Below are 14,014 nucleotides of genomic sequence, written 5' to 3' on the forward strand. Positions count from 1 at the left end.
TCTGAACCCCCTTTAGCAAACCGGCATCTCTAAACCATTAACCTGCTCTGCAATCTCTGACTTTAATGCTATGCTAATTCAAGGAATTACCTCTTGCGCTCTTGGGCAAGGTATTTAACCTCTTTAAACTGCCAACTCTGCCCTCTCTGCATAGTGACACCGCTTCTGTTGGTATTAATAGAGGTAGATGCTATGCTTTGGCTTTGTACCATTGGGCAAGGCAGTCTTTGTGCTTCAATATATTTATGCGAAGCCGCACACACCAGACAGCAGAGCGCACACACACATTTTTTGGGGAGGAAAAAGTGTGTTTGTGTGGAAATCGTGAAGAGCTGGTGTTGAACTGAACCTTTCTCTAAATGTCAGCTAGTCTGGGTTGTCATGTTGATAAGCGTGAGAGATAAATAACAGCATTACATTGTCATGGTAACAAAGTCATCTCTCACAACCGAGGAGAGGAAAGGAGAGAAGAGGACAGGGAAGAAGAGCAGAGGATAGCAGAGGAGAGGAGAGGAGGCAACAAGAAGATAAGGAGAGGAGACTTTATACATTTTAATATGGTTTTCTTCACTGTGGCTCACGTCAACGTTCTTACTCTGTGCTTCCAGTTTTGTCAAACCAGTTACTATTTCAACATTGCATAGTTGGTTATTGTTGTAACATTTTGCTTTTAACATTGTAAAGTAGGCAACCTTCCCTGTTCCCTGCCGTTGATTAATGACCTCATATTCTGTTAATTAGACCCTCAGCCCTGAGGCAGAAAGATTTAATTTCCCCTTCATCATCATCATAGAGGAGAAAAAAAACCAACTGATTAAAGAGGAGAGGAGAAGAGAGGAGGGGAGAAGAGAGGAGAGTGAAAGAGAGGAGAGGAGAAGGGAGAAGAAGAGGAGAGCACTGGAGGAGAGAAGAGGGGAGAGGAGGTCGGAGGTGTGGATAGCATACAGAGGAGAAGTTATCAGTGGTGGAGAAAGTACTCAGATCCTTAAAGTAACAATAAAAACATTTAATTACAAGTAGATATACTGTATTCAAACTCATATCTAAGTAAAAGTAAAACATTATATAAAAAAATAAAAGTGCTCATGCAGAGAAACGGTGTCTGTGTGACTGATATGTAATATATGATTAGATGACATGATTAGATCGTTAATAGTTTAGTCTAGTGATTCCTAACCTAAAGGTCAGATCCTCTACGAAAGGCCACAAGATGAATGTGGAGGGTAGTGATATGATTAATGAGAGAGGAAAGAAGAAATTTGTCTTCTTTTTTTACACTTTTCTCTATCTTTGCATTTTTGTCTATCTCTGCATTCTGATGTTTTGTGAAATATTGGATCATGTCACCTCGCAGGGCATCAAACTCTCATTCAAATGAAACCAGCTGAGAAATGTGGAACTCACAAACATCTAAGACATGACAATAGGCCGCAACTACATACTGCTTCTTTAAGAGGCTAGTCAAAAGGCTCTGAACCACTGGTTTGTAGTATATCTTATCATATGTAGTTGTTAACTTCTTAATCAAAGAAAATAATTAGTCTAATTAGTGGTCAAATTCCACTTCAGTAGGTGAGTACATGTACTGATTGCAATATGAGGCAAGGATGTGTGGATAGATGACAAACATAGGACAAAGGAAGCTCACCTTGGGGCAGGTCTGGGGATACATAGGGCACTTCTTGGGTGTTGATGTGCGTCCAGTCGAAGTCATCATAAGGATCTTGTTGGTAATCGCACTGAGAGAAGCCCTCGTCAAACGTGCAACTTCCTGCAAGAAGGAAACACGAGATTTAGTTCTATCTTTGAGTAATAGCCTTTTGTCATTAAGACACAGGTGACTTATACATGAATATTCTCATAATATACATAAAATTCAGACATGACAGGACATTTATGGAAGAAGCGACAATGTTAGTGGCACCTGAGGGAGCAGTGACAATTCATCACATGAAGGAGGTATAAATGACTTGAGTGGTTATTTAAATATGAGGCCAACATGTACCCCAGCCATGTTAGTAAAGAGGTTCATATCTATAAAAAGGGGTGAAAATGTTGGATGCTGGGTTGACTGAACAATGAGAACCATTTTTAATATGAAGTGAATTCCCCTCTGGTTGTCATCCAGTAAAACTTTTTCATTCTTCTCTGTGTGTTGTTGTTTGTCTGCGCATCTGTGTGTCTCAGCTCATTAATAAACCACCAGGAGTCGACGCTCCGGCATTCATCACTCAAGGCCAGTCAGGATCACCTCTGACTCAAGCGTCAGGGCCCTCAGCTGATCATCTGAGCCCATCGCAGCGGCCTCGGGACAGCCATGTGTGAGCTGGCTGCCGTCGGCCCCGCCGGGACAGGAAGTCGCTCTAATACAGAGAGACGCCGCTTGTCCCTGGCGGCTAGCTGAACCAATCAGCTTGCATTGATATGTGGCTTGCACTGGCAATATTGCTGATAGGGATAAGCATGCTGGCTACTGCTAGCTATCTGATTCATTGACCTAGCAGGGATGCACGGCTTGTGTTAAGAAAATGGCTAGAAGAGATGTGGCTAAGAAAAGCCACAATGCCATCTGACTCAAGTCTCGGGTGGTTAATGGTCACCCACATGAGTCCTCTGTACCCTTCTTGACATTAGTCCAAGTATGTTAAAGATCAAAGATATGACAAAGAACACTGTGTAAAATAAGTCTTTCATATATAAAATAAGATGGAAATTAGCAGAGTAATGTTCACAAACTCACATTGTATACTTTTTTATGCCTATGCCTATCAGTGCTTTCAGTGCTCCCATAATGCTTACCTACCCTCTTTCTCCTCTCTCTGCCTGATCTGCACTCTCTCTCTCTCTCTCTCTGATGCCTGTATGGACAACCACTATGTAATACACTGTTACTGATAAGCATATTTGTCTAGTTTGTTTGCACATGGGATAAATTGTATGCACTCAATGAGATAACATTATAGCGCACTGGTCAGTCTCTCTAATACATGTATTGACACCTTAACTTAAAGGGGAACTACTATGCTTTTTGTGGTTTTCTATTATTTAAATTATGAGTGTCACAACTTTAAATTCTAAATCAAAAATCAATGGAAATGAATGCATGATTATGAGTGGGATCTACTGTAGGTATACAAGAGCAAGCCACCATGAAGCACTATGAGCAACCGGCACTGCCAGTGACATAAATCTCCTAGCGTTCAGTTAGCACTACAGCTTTGCTACCTGTGTCCTAGAGCGAGCTGCGGCGGCTGTGATGGAGAGCAGAACGACAGGCCCGCAGATACCCCGCTGATCTGAGCTCCCGCTACAGAGAGATAGCAAGGGGTGACAGCCGCCGCCGAAGGAGAAACAAGTTAACATCAAACTAAGCGGCTGTCTTCGGCTGCTGGCTGTATGGCTGGCTGTGACTCACAGCCTCAGAGATGCATTGGATCACATTCCTCTAGGCGTCATTCTTTTTAAACCGGCCTCTCTTTGTGCTATTCACTTCACTACCATTTCGATTCAATTAAGTCTTTCTCACAGCGAGTTACCTCCAGTCATAATGAGAGAAATGACCGAGACATGTAGAGGGCACACATTACAGCATGTCAACACACATTTTTCTACTTTGAACTATTCTATTATGTTCTAAACTTACAAAAGGAAAAAAGAGGTCCACTCTGTGTGTGCGTGTGTGTGTGAGCGTCTAAAACTCCATGACTTCCTGTCTCCCACAGTGTGTGTGTCAGTTTACATCTTGCTGTCAGGTAGCTCTCTGCATGGGTTAAAACAGCAAAATGTGTATCTCGTGTGTGCGTGTGTGTGTGCGTGTGTGTATGTGAGTGTGATGACGGTATGGGAATATACTGGATCTACAAAACAGTGACCAGTTAACTACAAAAAACAACAAAACAAATAAGACATACAAGTCTTCAATGCTTAATGTCAAACATATTAACCAGTCCAGAAACCTCATGTGTGTTGAGGCTATAGTTAAAAATATGACAGGAAAGCGGTTACTTTGTTACTGTGAGGCAGGATATCATTTAAATCTGGAAACAATGGTGCACATCTTCAAGCAGTCTCTCCTGGAATGCTTCATAATGTTGCACTCATTTGGATGTTGGTAACGTTACACAAAAAGATGTAAATACTGAAAAAAAGGAGCTTTAGGAGGAAGTTCAAACCTCTGCACACCTTCAGATCACTGCACAAAATCAGTGTCAAAAGTTGGCACATTTCCCACAATGCCACTCAACTGCAAGGATTTGGTGTGTTTATGCTCGTAGCTGAGGCAGAGATGAGGACCAGACTACAGAGATCTAGTAACTCCACAATCCACATTTTTGTTTCATTTTCAATCTCGTAATCTTCCAGCTGACGGACGCTGACTTGAGTCATATCACTTGAGGCAATTTATTGTATTTCATGTGTCTCCCTCTGGAGCCACAAAAGCCTTTACAAGACCTGTAGAGACTGTAGAGACTGTAGAGACTTTGATATATAAAACCTGTGCAGATCCCTTTACCTAAACTACGTAATCGTTCTGACATTGCAGAACTATTTAGCTTTACTTCACCCACTAAAGTGTTTGTTTGGCCTTGTTTAACCTCCCAGTAACATGCAGTAAATTCTATTTAATGTTAAAGCCTTTTTGTGAAATTTCTGCTTTAGAAAGTGAACAACAGAATTAGATTTAAACCCACTGTACGTTTAACTCAACACAAAGAGCTCAACTCAGCTCTGATAAAGTGCTGTGGTAGAAGCAGTATTTTGCTTTGGCTTAACATTGAAGGCAAACATGCCCTTGTTTTAAATTCTGCTTTACCAACTGGTTTAAAAGAACATTTCTCAATCCTACAGCAGAGTTGGGTTGGTTTCTAGTTTTTCCAGTCCAGTGTGCAAGCTGAAACCGGTAAGATTTTATGTAAATGGACTGAACTGGCAATTGTCATTATGGGACATTCTGGCAAATTGCATCAACATCCTGTGCCAATGGCATCATAGTGTTAAATCTAAATGAAATTGCATTAGTAATAAGCAATATGATTAACATATAATCCTAGTTTATAAACAGAATTACAAAGCCAATACTGTCTGATAGGCAATTTAGTGTCAACAAGGAGATCACATTTCAGTTGAGGTTTGCAGGTGAAGGAAAGATGCCCAAGGCACACAGTATGTTTATTTATTGGATTGATGTGCAACACTTAATGGTAAAATGTGGCATAATGTTCCCACCCAGTGTTTGGCTTCAATATCAAACCAACTAGAACAATTTTAAACTGGCACTAGCCTTTCTTACAAAATTCCTGCCTTTTCATCTGCACCACTTTGTATGTGTGTGTGTGTGTGTGTGTGTGTTTGTGAGTGTCTGTGTGTGTGTGTGTGTGTCCATTCCACACATACTTAGTTTCTCTAGACCCCTTTTCACCACACACACAAACACACATCAAATCTCACACTAGCTCGCCCACATTCTTAGTTCACACTCCCTTTCATCAATGTCCTGCCAACTTAAACTGACACACGCACGCACACACACACACACACACACACCCATCAACAGACATCTGACAGTAATGTCTTGGTGCCAATAATGATAAGAACAAAACTTCTGTTGTTTTACCTCTTCTGAGAAAAGTCAAGCCAAGTCTTGACTTGTTTGACATTTCCATCTATCTATGACTGTTATTTTTTAAATATTTGAATCACTAACTTTAGTTTTGCATTTGGTGAGCTCTGTTACTGTCTGACATTCGCTCTCTGTTTTAGCTCTATTTTTGGTCACCACAGACTTCTGAAGGAAATCTCTGGATCTTTAGCTGCTAAATGGTCCACCGTGCTCATTAACTTTGTCTGTTGGTCATTTGGGTGCTGGACAGGTAGCACGCATTTGGTTTTTAGAGCTCTTTGGTTGAATATACCTGCAGCAGAGTGAAGATGTTAAAATGCACTGGAGGAGCTGAGGGGAAGAGCAGAGTCATCTGTGGGTTTGTCACTATGAGCAACCCCTCTCACATCACACACAATCACTTCATCCTTTGTTATTATAAAAATACTGATTGTAAATGCTTCATAAATACAGTGTGTATTTGTGTGTTTGTATTGTGTCTGTTGGCATGCGTTAAGGTATGATAATGCATTATATGCTTTAACAAATCCCTTCAAAGTATAAGCATGAGTGTCCAGATGGGTCATTATTGCCCCCCTCCATTCACAAGGACACAGAGAGACAGACAGAGAGAGACCCACTGCATGCTAATCATTTCCTAATCAGCTTCTGTGATTGGCTGCCTCGCTAATGAAATAATGGTGACTCATTTGCATAATAAAATAATTAGAAGGACTTGATAAAGGCTCAAGGGCAGAGAGAGGAAACCACACACACATAGTGACACACACACACATAGTGACACACACACACACACACACACACACACACACATACACATAGTGACACACACACACACACACACACACACACACACACACAGTGGCACAGGACAGTCACAGTCTTCTCTAAAAGATGGTTGAATGGCATCAGACACATCTGCCGCCGTCACTCAAAATCATTTTGTGGTTATTTGCAATGACCTCCACCTACAGGAGGTCAGTGAAACAGAAGTGCTTTGACTGAAACTGTTCAAAAAGATGGGACCAGAGCAGAGCGAGTCCCCAGGGGGTCCCCCAGCCAAACAGAGGCCACGTCCATTTCTCAGTTATTAGCTTAGATCAAGATTAGCAGTTGGCAACACGCCGAGAATGAATAACAGTGGCTAGTTTGATTAGGTTTCCCTCTCTCCAATGAGATCTAACTGATGTGCGGAATAGGCAGCGTCACATCAAATGTAACGGCTAAAATCTGCTCGGATAAAAGTAGCCGGGACACGTTTAAATCAAATGCAGGTCTGAGGTGTGTGTTTTCTCTCTCTTTTATTCTCTCCATTACAGCTAAGAGATGGGTGATTATCAAACAGAATGCAAAGTCGATACTTGTTTTCCTCAGTAAATTGCTCAAGAAAGCGACATCAGAGAGTCGTGGCAGTGTAGCGTGGCCTTGATGTTGTATGATCAAATAAAAGATAAAGAAATACACATTTCTCTGTTGGCTCGATATTACCATCTATAGGTTTGTTTGTATGCTCTGACATTGTCACGTTTGGATCGCATATTGTGTTACATTACAATTACTGCAGGAGTGCTGTGGGGAATTGTGTTTGCCTTACGCCTGCTATTGAATCACAAGTATTACACACGGACCAACAGTGGTTAATTCCAAGGACCTACATGGTTGCTGTTCAATAAACTGGATGTTTACAGGTTCAAATTTCATCTACAACAACTCTTCACTCTTTTTTTGAGATGAAGTGTTACAGTCATGAAAGCACACAGACATGTTAGTTGTGTAACTCTAAAATACAATATAGTTTGAGAGGAAGAAGAATAATGAGGAATTTGTAGCCTTGGCTCTTCTTCAGGTCAGCTACAAGAAGCATTATGTGCCAAATCAACATATAAGCTAACGCTACATTCTGCTCAGAGCTGAAAAATAATTAACACACACAGGTGGAGGAGCTAATTGCTTATAGCAGGGATCCACAAGCCTTTCGAATACATTTTTAAACAGTCTAACTGACATTTCAAAGCAAAAACAGACGTTTAGGAATAACAAACATCTCAGAAACGAAACCCAGCAGCTCTTTTGAACGGCGCTCTTGAAGAAAATGTTCTGTGTAGGGAAAACGCAGAACCACAAATTGTTAGTTTAACTACATCTATTATTTGTGCTGCTTGAGTGCGTCTGCTCTTCTTTGAAAAAGAGGAAAATATGACTACACTTAGACTATCAGACGAGTAATAAAACACTGTATGCAAGATATGCAAGTATGTAATGAGAGATAGCAAAGATATGCGAGTTCACCGACTCATGATAATGTCAGCGTTACTTTTTTATGATACAAGGGGAAAGGCGGCGTATTCAAGGTAACTTTCTTTTCTTCCACAGCACTTTCTTTCTTTCTTTCTTTCTACTTGCCTACCTGACCGCATACCACGTATTGCAGCCAATCGGTTGACCGTGACATTACTGCGGGATGGTTGAGAGTGAACATTGTCACATCTTTTTGATTATGATGGTATTGCTCTGTATGAATCATAAGAAATGCTATCTCGCTCCATCGTCACAAAACAACGCACATTCTTTCTCTGATAAACATACAGTACATATCTCTCTCTCTCTCTCTCTCTCTCTCTCTCTCTCTCTCTCTCTTCATCTCTCTCCCTCCCCCTCTCTCTCCCTTTCTCTCAGCACCACTTCTGTCTAGTATTTATCAGCTGAGCTCTGTTTCAGTCTACGGGCAGAGATAGTATCACCAGAGTGCAGATAAGACAGGATGAGTGAAAGAGGGTGAAACGGAATGAAAGGGTACAAGGAAATGGAGAGAGAAAGGAAGATTGGAAGAAGAACAGAGACTGGCAAAAAAAAAAGGGAATTGGGAAATTAATTATTTGGAGATCGTACTAAGCCTGTTTGGTTATACGGTTAACGTGCGTATATGAGGAAGAGTTTTATTTTTCTTTCAGTTGCTGTTTCTCTTTATTTTAATCCATCTTTCTTTATTATCCTACATTAATAACACATTCAAACAAGGAAGCAATATCTAGAGAAGAGAAGAGAAGAGAAGAGAAGAGAAGAGAAGAGAAGAGAAGAGGAGAGAAGAAGACACACTCAATCCTCCAACGGAAATAAAAGGACAATAATTACATTTTACATCATTAGAATCCAATCCAACCACCAGTAATCCTGTTTCCTTCCAAATCACTGCAATTTTTTGGCCGAGTCCAGTTAATAATGACTTTAGCTGACCTGGATTTATAAATCATATGTTGCTTTGTGGAACATTTTATACCAGTGAATCACTAGTTTTTGGCTGAATGGCATGAAGGAGGCTTAGAAGAGGAGAGGAGAAGGACTGGGAGGATTTAATGTTCAAAAGACAGTATACAAAGACTATTTAACTAGCAATACACTGTCAGACTGCATTATAATAATATACACTGCTCCTTTGTACTGCCCTTTTCACATTGCTATGTACAGGTATATTATGCTCTGTACTCTTTAATCTGTGTGTGTGTGTGTGTGTGTGTGTGTGTGTGTGTGTGTGTGTGTGCATCATTGAGTGGCCCTGAATAGATGCCGACCGCCTCAAGGACACTAATAAAGTTGTACCTTATCATTTACTTTCTCTGTGTCGTCTCTACTTTTTTGTTCTCTCACTCTCCCTCTTGTTCTCTCTCTCCCTCTCTGAGAATAGGTGAAATTAGCCTGAAATGATACAAGGTGACATCAGAGAGGCTGACACACACACACACACACACACACACACACACACACACAAACTCTCCCTCGTCACGCTTCAGTGGCCCTTGCAGCGCAGCGCGACGCCATCAAAGCCAAGACCCATATACACACACCTCGCCTGTTAAACATACACACTGGCACGCGCAATCGCACATCCAAGTATACACATACACACACGCACAGTGTAACACACACACACACACACACACACACACACACACACACACACACACACACACACACAGACAGACTGATGCTCATGTGCACGCACACACACTCAGAGCGGTAGTTTAATTGGAAGTGCTGAAGGCTGAAGAATTTCTCCTTCATCTCACAATGCTGTAATTGAATCTGAGACGTGTGTGTGTGTGTGCGCGTGTGTGTGTGTGTGTGTGTGTGTTCAGCTGATTCAGGAGTTTCCATTGACAGTAAAACAGTAATGTGTGTTTTCCCTTCTGTGAGGAGCCTTTCTGTCCTTCCATCCCTGACTATCTTCTCCCCTCACCCCTCTCCTCCTCCTCTCCTCTCGTGGGGTTAATGCGGTTTTTCAATTCAAATTCAAACTCAAGCAGTTTTCGAGTGTCACGTTATTTTCCAGCAAACTGATGATTTGGTCACGCCGGCTCCTCCGCCAAAGACAGCCGTGACCTCCAATTGCTGCATGTTGGCGTCTCGTTGACCAACGTGTCTGGATCCAATATGTTTTGCACGTAAAATGCAACATACGGAGGTGTGATTCTTTAAAATACTTGGACAAAAAATAAGAGCACATTTCTTTGTCTGATAAAATTGTTTTTATATAACTATTTTTTTGAAATTCCATAGACATTGGATGTTGAACGACGCTCTCGAAGAGGTTGAATGCAGCACCTGAAAATTGATCTCTGCTTGGACAAGTGCAAACAAAAAGGACCATCAGCGGACAATGAGGCGTGAACGGCTTACTAATGACCTGCCATCACTGTGTCGCTGTCACACTTTACAATAGGAACGGGAACTGAGCGCTGAGGAACTCTGGGCCTTTTATGAGGAAACTATATGGTTCCACCTGGCAACCTTATTATTATGAAAGTTCAATCTGAAAATGGAAAAATGGGCTCTCTCCCTCTTCAGCGACGTTGCATCACTTGCAGCCTGTAGAGGTTCTATTATTGTCTGTAGTGAAGCTGGTGCTTCACTTGAATAAAAAGATGTCACCTCTGGAAGTAAGAGTATGACGTTTGTATATGAGTATGAAGTTACAGCTAATTAATCCATTTTATGAAGCAATATTTTAAAAACTAAAATCACTGTTTCAAAGGTTGTGAATTGAATATTTGAACAAAACGAATTGTGCCCGATCTATTAATTATCTACTAACTTCAGCTCGAGTTAATAAGCATAAGCATATATAATGATGCTGCAGCTTATGATTTTCATTTTTGATTGGTTCTTTAATTCTTTTTCAAATAATACATTATTTTTTTAGTTTGGAAGATGCCAGATAATAGTGAAAAATATCTTAATTTACAGAAAATAAAAACAGAAAACCAATTCTTTGAGAAGCTGAGCCTGTATGTTTGCATTTTTGCTTTAGTAGACAGCGATGATGATGAGAGATGATTTATCAAGAGAAATTATGAGCACTGATACGTAGGTCTAAATTCCTCATGCTGGCGACACAATTAAATAAGCTTGTTGACAGTCAACATGACACCTAGACCCCAAATGCATCACGCTCCTATGGGGATATCTCCTTCCTCCATGTCTTTCTTTCTTTTTGTCTTTGTCTGACCACTATGAAAAATGCAAATTGTGTGTGTGTGTGTGTGTGTGTGTTTCCAGGGATCGCTGTTAGCACTGTTTGCAGGGGTCGAGACCTTCCATAGACACTATCTTCATGACATTCACCTCTCTCCTGTGCTTTCGCTCTCTCCCCCTTGCGCTCTCTCTGTATCTCTCCATCGTTAATCTCTATTACTATTCAAATGCTGACATTTAAAGCAACTTCACATGCTGACTGACTGACTGACTGGCTGGAAGATAAGGCAGGAGACGAGTAGGGGGGGATTGGGGGTGTTGTTGGGGGACTGTGAGGGACGGAAGGGAGAGCTTGTCTTTCACAAAGAAAATTGGGAAATCCTCCTCACCTCTCCTTTACCTCACTCACCCTTCACAACCCCCTCCAACCCCCTGTCTGTGAATGAGTTCACCCATAAGCCCCAGAGGGAGTCGGATTTCACTCGTTCTCAGGAAAGCTGAACCGTTCCCTCCTTCTTTTTTTTTTGTGTGTGTTTGTTCACCCATTTACCTCTCCCCTCAACCACATCTCTGTTTACTGTCTCCCTGTCCGCCCCCTTTTCTTTCTGTCTCTGTCAGTGTGTGATAAAATACAGTTTGGAACAAGAGATGCCCGTTTAACAATTCTCTATAAAACACACTGCTTTGGGTACACTGACACACTTGGGCTTTTTTTTCCTTTTTTTTTAGTTAAACATGACGGGTCAACTTTTGCTTCTGTAGAAACTTAAAACAGATGAAAAAAAAAGTTTTACAGCAGGCAGCGGTGACTTAAGATGACTCTTAACAGTGGAAGCCGATACAGTTACTGAAAGACTGACCCATAAACCATCGCCACCATCAGATTTCATCTCAGTGTGTCACTCAGAATGAGTCAGGGGGGAGTAATTATTAAGCCCTTAGACGGCGGCTCGGCTCGGCACAGAACTGAGAGCGCAGCTGGTATTTTCTTTTAAAGTAAAATCCCCAAACAACAAGTCTCAACTGGCTGCTTTCCTCCACCCTTCACCGCACACTTGACCTCAAGAATGCTGACTGGCTGACTCACTGCAGGCCCTCGGTCTGTGTAAACTTTAACCATATTATGACTCAAAGTGGGAAAAATTCAGGAAGCAATTATTATTATTTTTTATTTCAAATGTGTTTGCCAGGAATCTAATGGTGGTGTGAGTAATCCGTTATAAGTAATATCACTTCCAGGTTTTACTGTACAGCTCAGTGATGCTTCTTCATAGTCACGCAATGACTAGATGGACCGGTCCCATTGAGGGGTTACAAAGGAAGCCTGGACTGTACGGGGATCAATAGTGGACAGAATGGGGTCAGAATGATTGCTAGTAGTAGGTGGGCTGCGTTTGGGTGTGGAGCTGCGAGCCCTCCACCTGTATGTACCCGCGCACTCCGCCGGGGCCAGTAAAGCTACCCCGACATTTATCTAGCTTCTTTACACTGTGACGCTAAAGCATTCATCATGTTCCCTGATAGCTAACTGATAAATTACCAGGAGAATACGATCAAATAATGCTTTATCCATTGTAGAGGATTTGAATGGGCCAATCACAAAGCAAACGGGATGCGGTCTGTTTCTGCGCCAATCGGGGCACAGCTGAGGTTTTGGACTGGAAAGCAGGTCTGGTGTGGATGAGATAAGAGCAGAACAAACACACATTAAAAACGGCAACCCCCACAGATATGTGTGCGCACACACTCACACAGACACACATAAGGTAAGTAAGGCCAGATGGAGAAGGAAGGAGGAACTTTCTTTTTTTTTTTTGAAAAACAAAAAGGCAAAAATTGGAGAAGAGAGAGAGATGGAAGAGGCAGAAAAGTGGAAAAAAATAAGGAGAGGAAGAAAGAGAGGAGCGTCAAGTTCAGAAGGAAAATCCCACCCAAGAGCTAAAGGCAGGTTAAATCTGAAGCAGCTAGCTTAGCAAGTCAGCACAGAGGCTGGTGACACACTGAACTGCCTGGCTGACTTCTCCAATTGTCCAGCAAGTTGGTTCAAAGGCTGGCTGACTGATTTACTGACTGACCGACTGGCGGCTCGGATTTAGTCTATCCTGTGTTTGTGCAGCAGAAGCATTTCTGTTGTTCGGCCTGTCGAACAAAAAAGCAGCTCTCTCTCCACACAGACGCACACACAAAGAACAACCTGAAACAGCACTAATACTGGAGAGACCGACAGAGACGGAGAGAGGGAGAGAAGAGATAGAGACAAACAAATAAACACACATGAAAAAAATAATAACAAACAAACAAAACATCTAACTTCAAAAGAGGAAAAAAAAAAGTGCCTAAAATAACAATTGGAGAATGTTTCTGGGACTTCTAAAACCAATAAAAATCAACTATGAAAAAAAAAGAAAAAAATCTCAAATAGAAAAAAAATAATGTGTCAAAGAAGTTCTTTTATCTGCGGTTGTGACACAGTTCTGTCGAACAACAAAAGATACCTAACGATAGCATTTACCGTCCTGGAGGAAATTTACTTTTCATTGGCGGCACAGAAACAGAGTGCATTACACAGCGGTGGAAACCATAGAGACCCAAACACAGGCAATAACATACAAGTGGGAATAACATGCAAGCAGTCCAGACAACTAGCAAAAGCACAGAGTTGTGAGGGTTGTCTGCGCAGCTAAACATACATTAAACATTTGTGTGAGGCTGTCGAGGACGGTTGTCGTGCTGAGGGTGAAAGCTGGGACGTCTGCAATGATAACAGGTATAAATAAAGAGCAGCTGAATGTCTCAAGTGCCAAAACCCCTGTGTATAAATGTGTAACAGCGTTTAAAAATATTTATAGCTGCGTTACTGCCGTGGTCAGTCTGTTTACTTCTGTAGGCAGGTGTATATGAAAGGAGAAGCATGTTTCATTCAAC

At 41.6% G+C, this 14,014-nt stretch overlaps 1 protein-coding gene across 1 annotated transcript in view; it reads right to left on the reverse strand.

The window, feature by feature from the left end:
- ptprk (protein tyrosine phosphatase receptor type K) overlaps nucleotides 1-14,014 on the reverse strand; it is a 106,975-nt gene that overhangs the window by 63,152 nt on the left and 29,809 nt on the right. The window contains exon 2 of the mRNA XM_053336491.1: nucleotides 1,649-1,771. Within this exon, the coding sequence (XP_053192466.1) occupies nucleotides 1,649-1,771 (123 nt within the window). The remainder of the gene's footprint in view (nucleotides 1-1,648; nucleotides 1,772-14,014) is intronic.

Source organism: Scomber japonicus, chromosome 17 (assembly GCF_027409825.1).
Source record: "Scomber japonicus isolate fScoJap1 chromosome 17, fScoJap1.pri, whole genome shotgun sequence".
In the NCBI taxonomy this organism is placed as follows: Eukaryota; Metazoa; Chordata; class Actinopteri; order Scombriformes; family Scombridae; genus Scomber; species Scomber japonicus.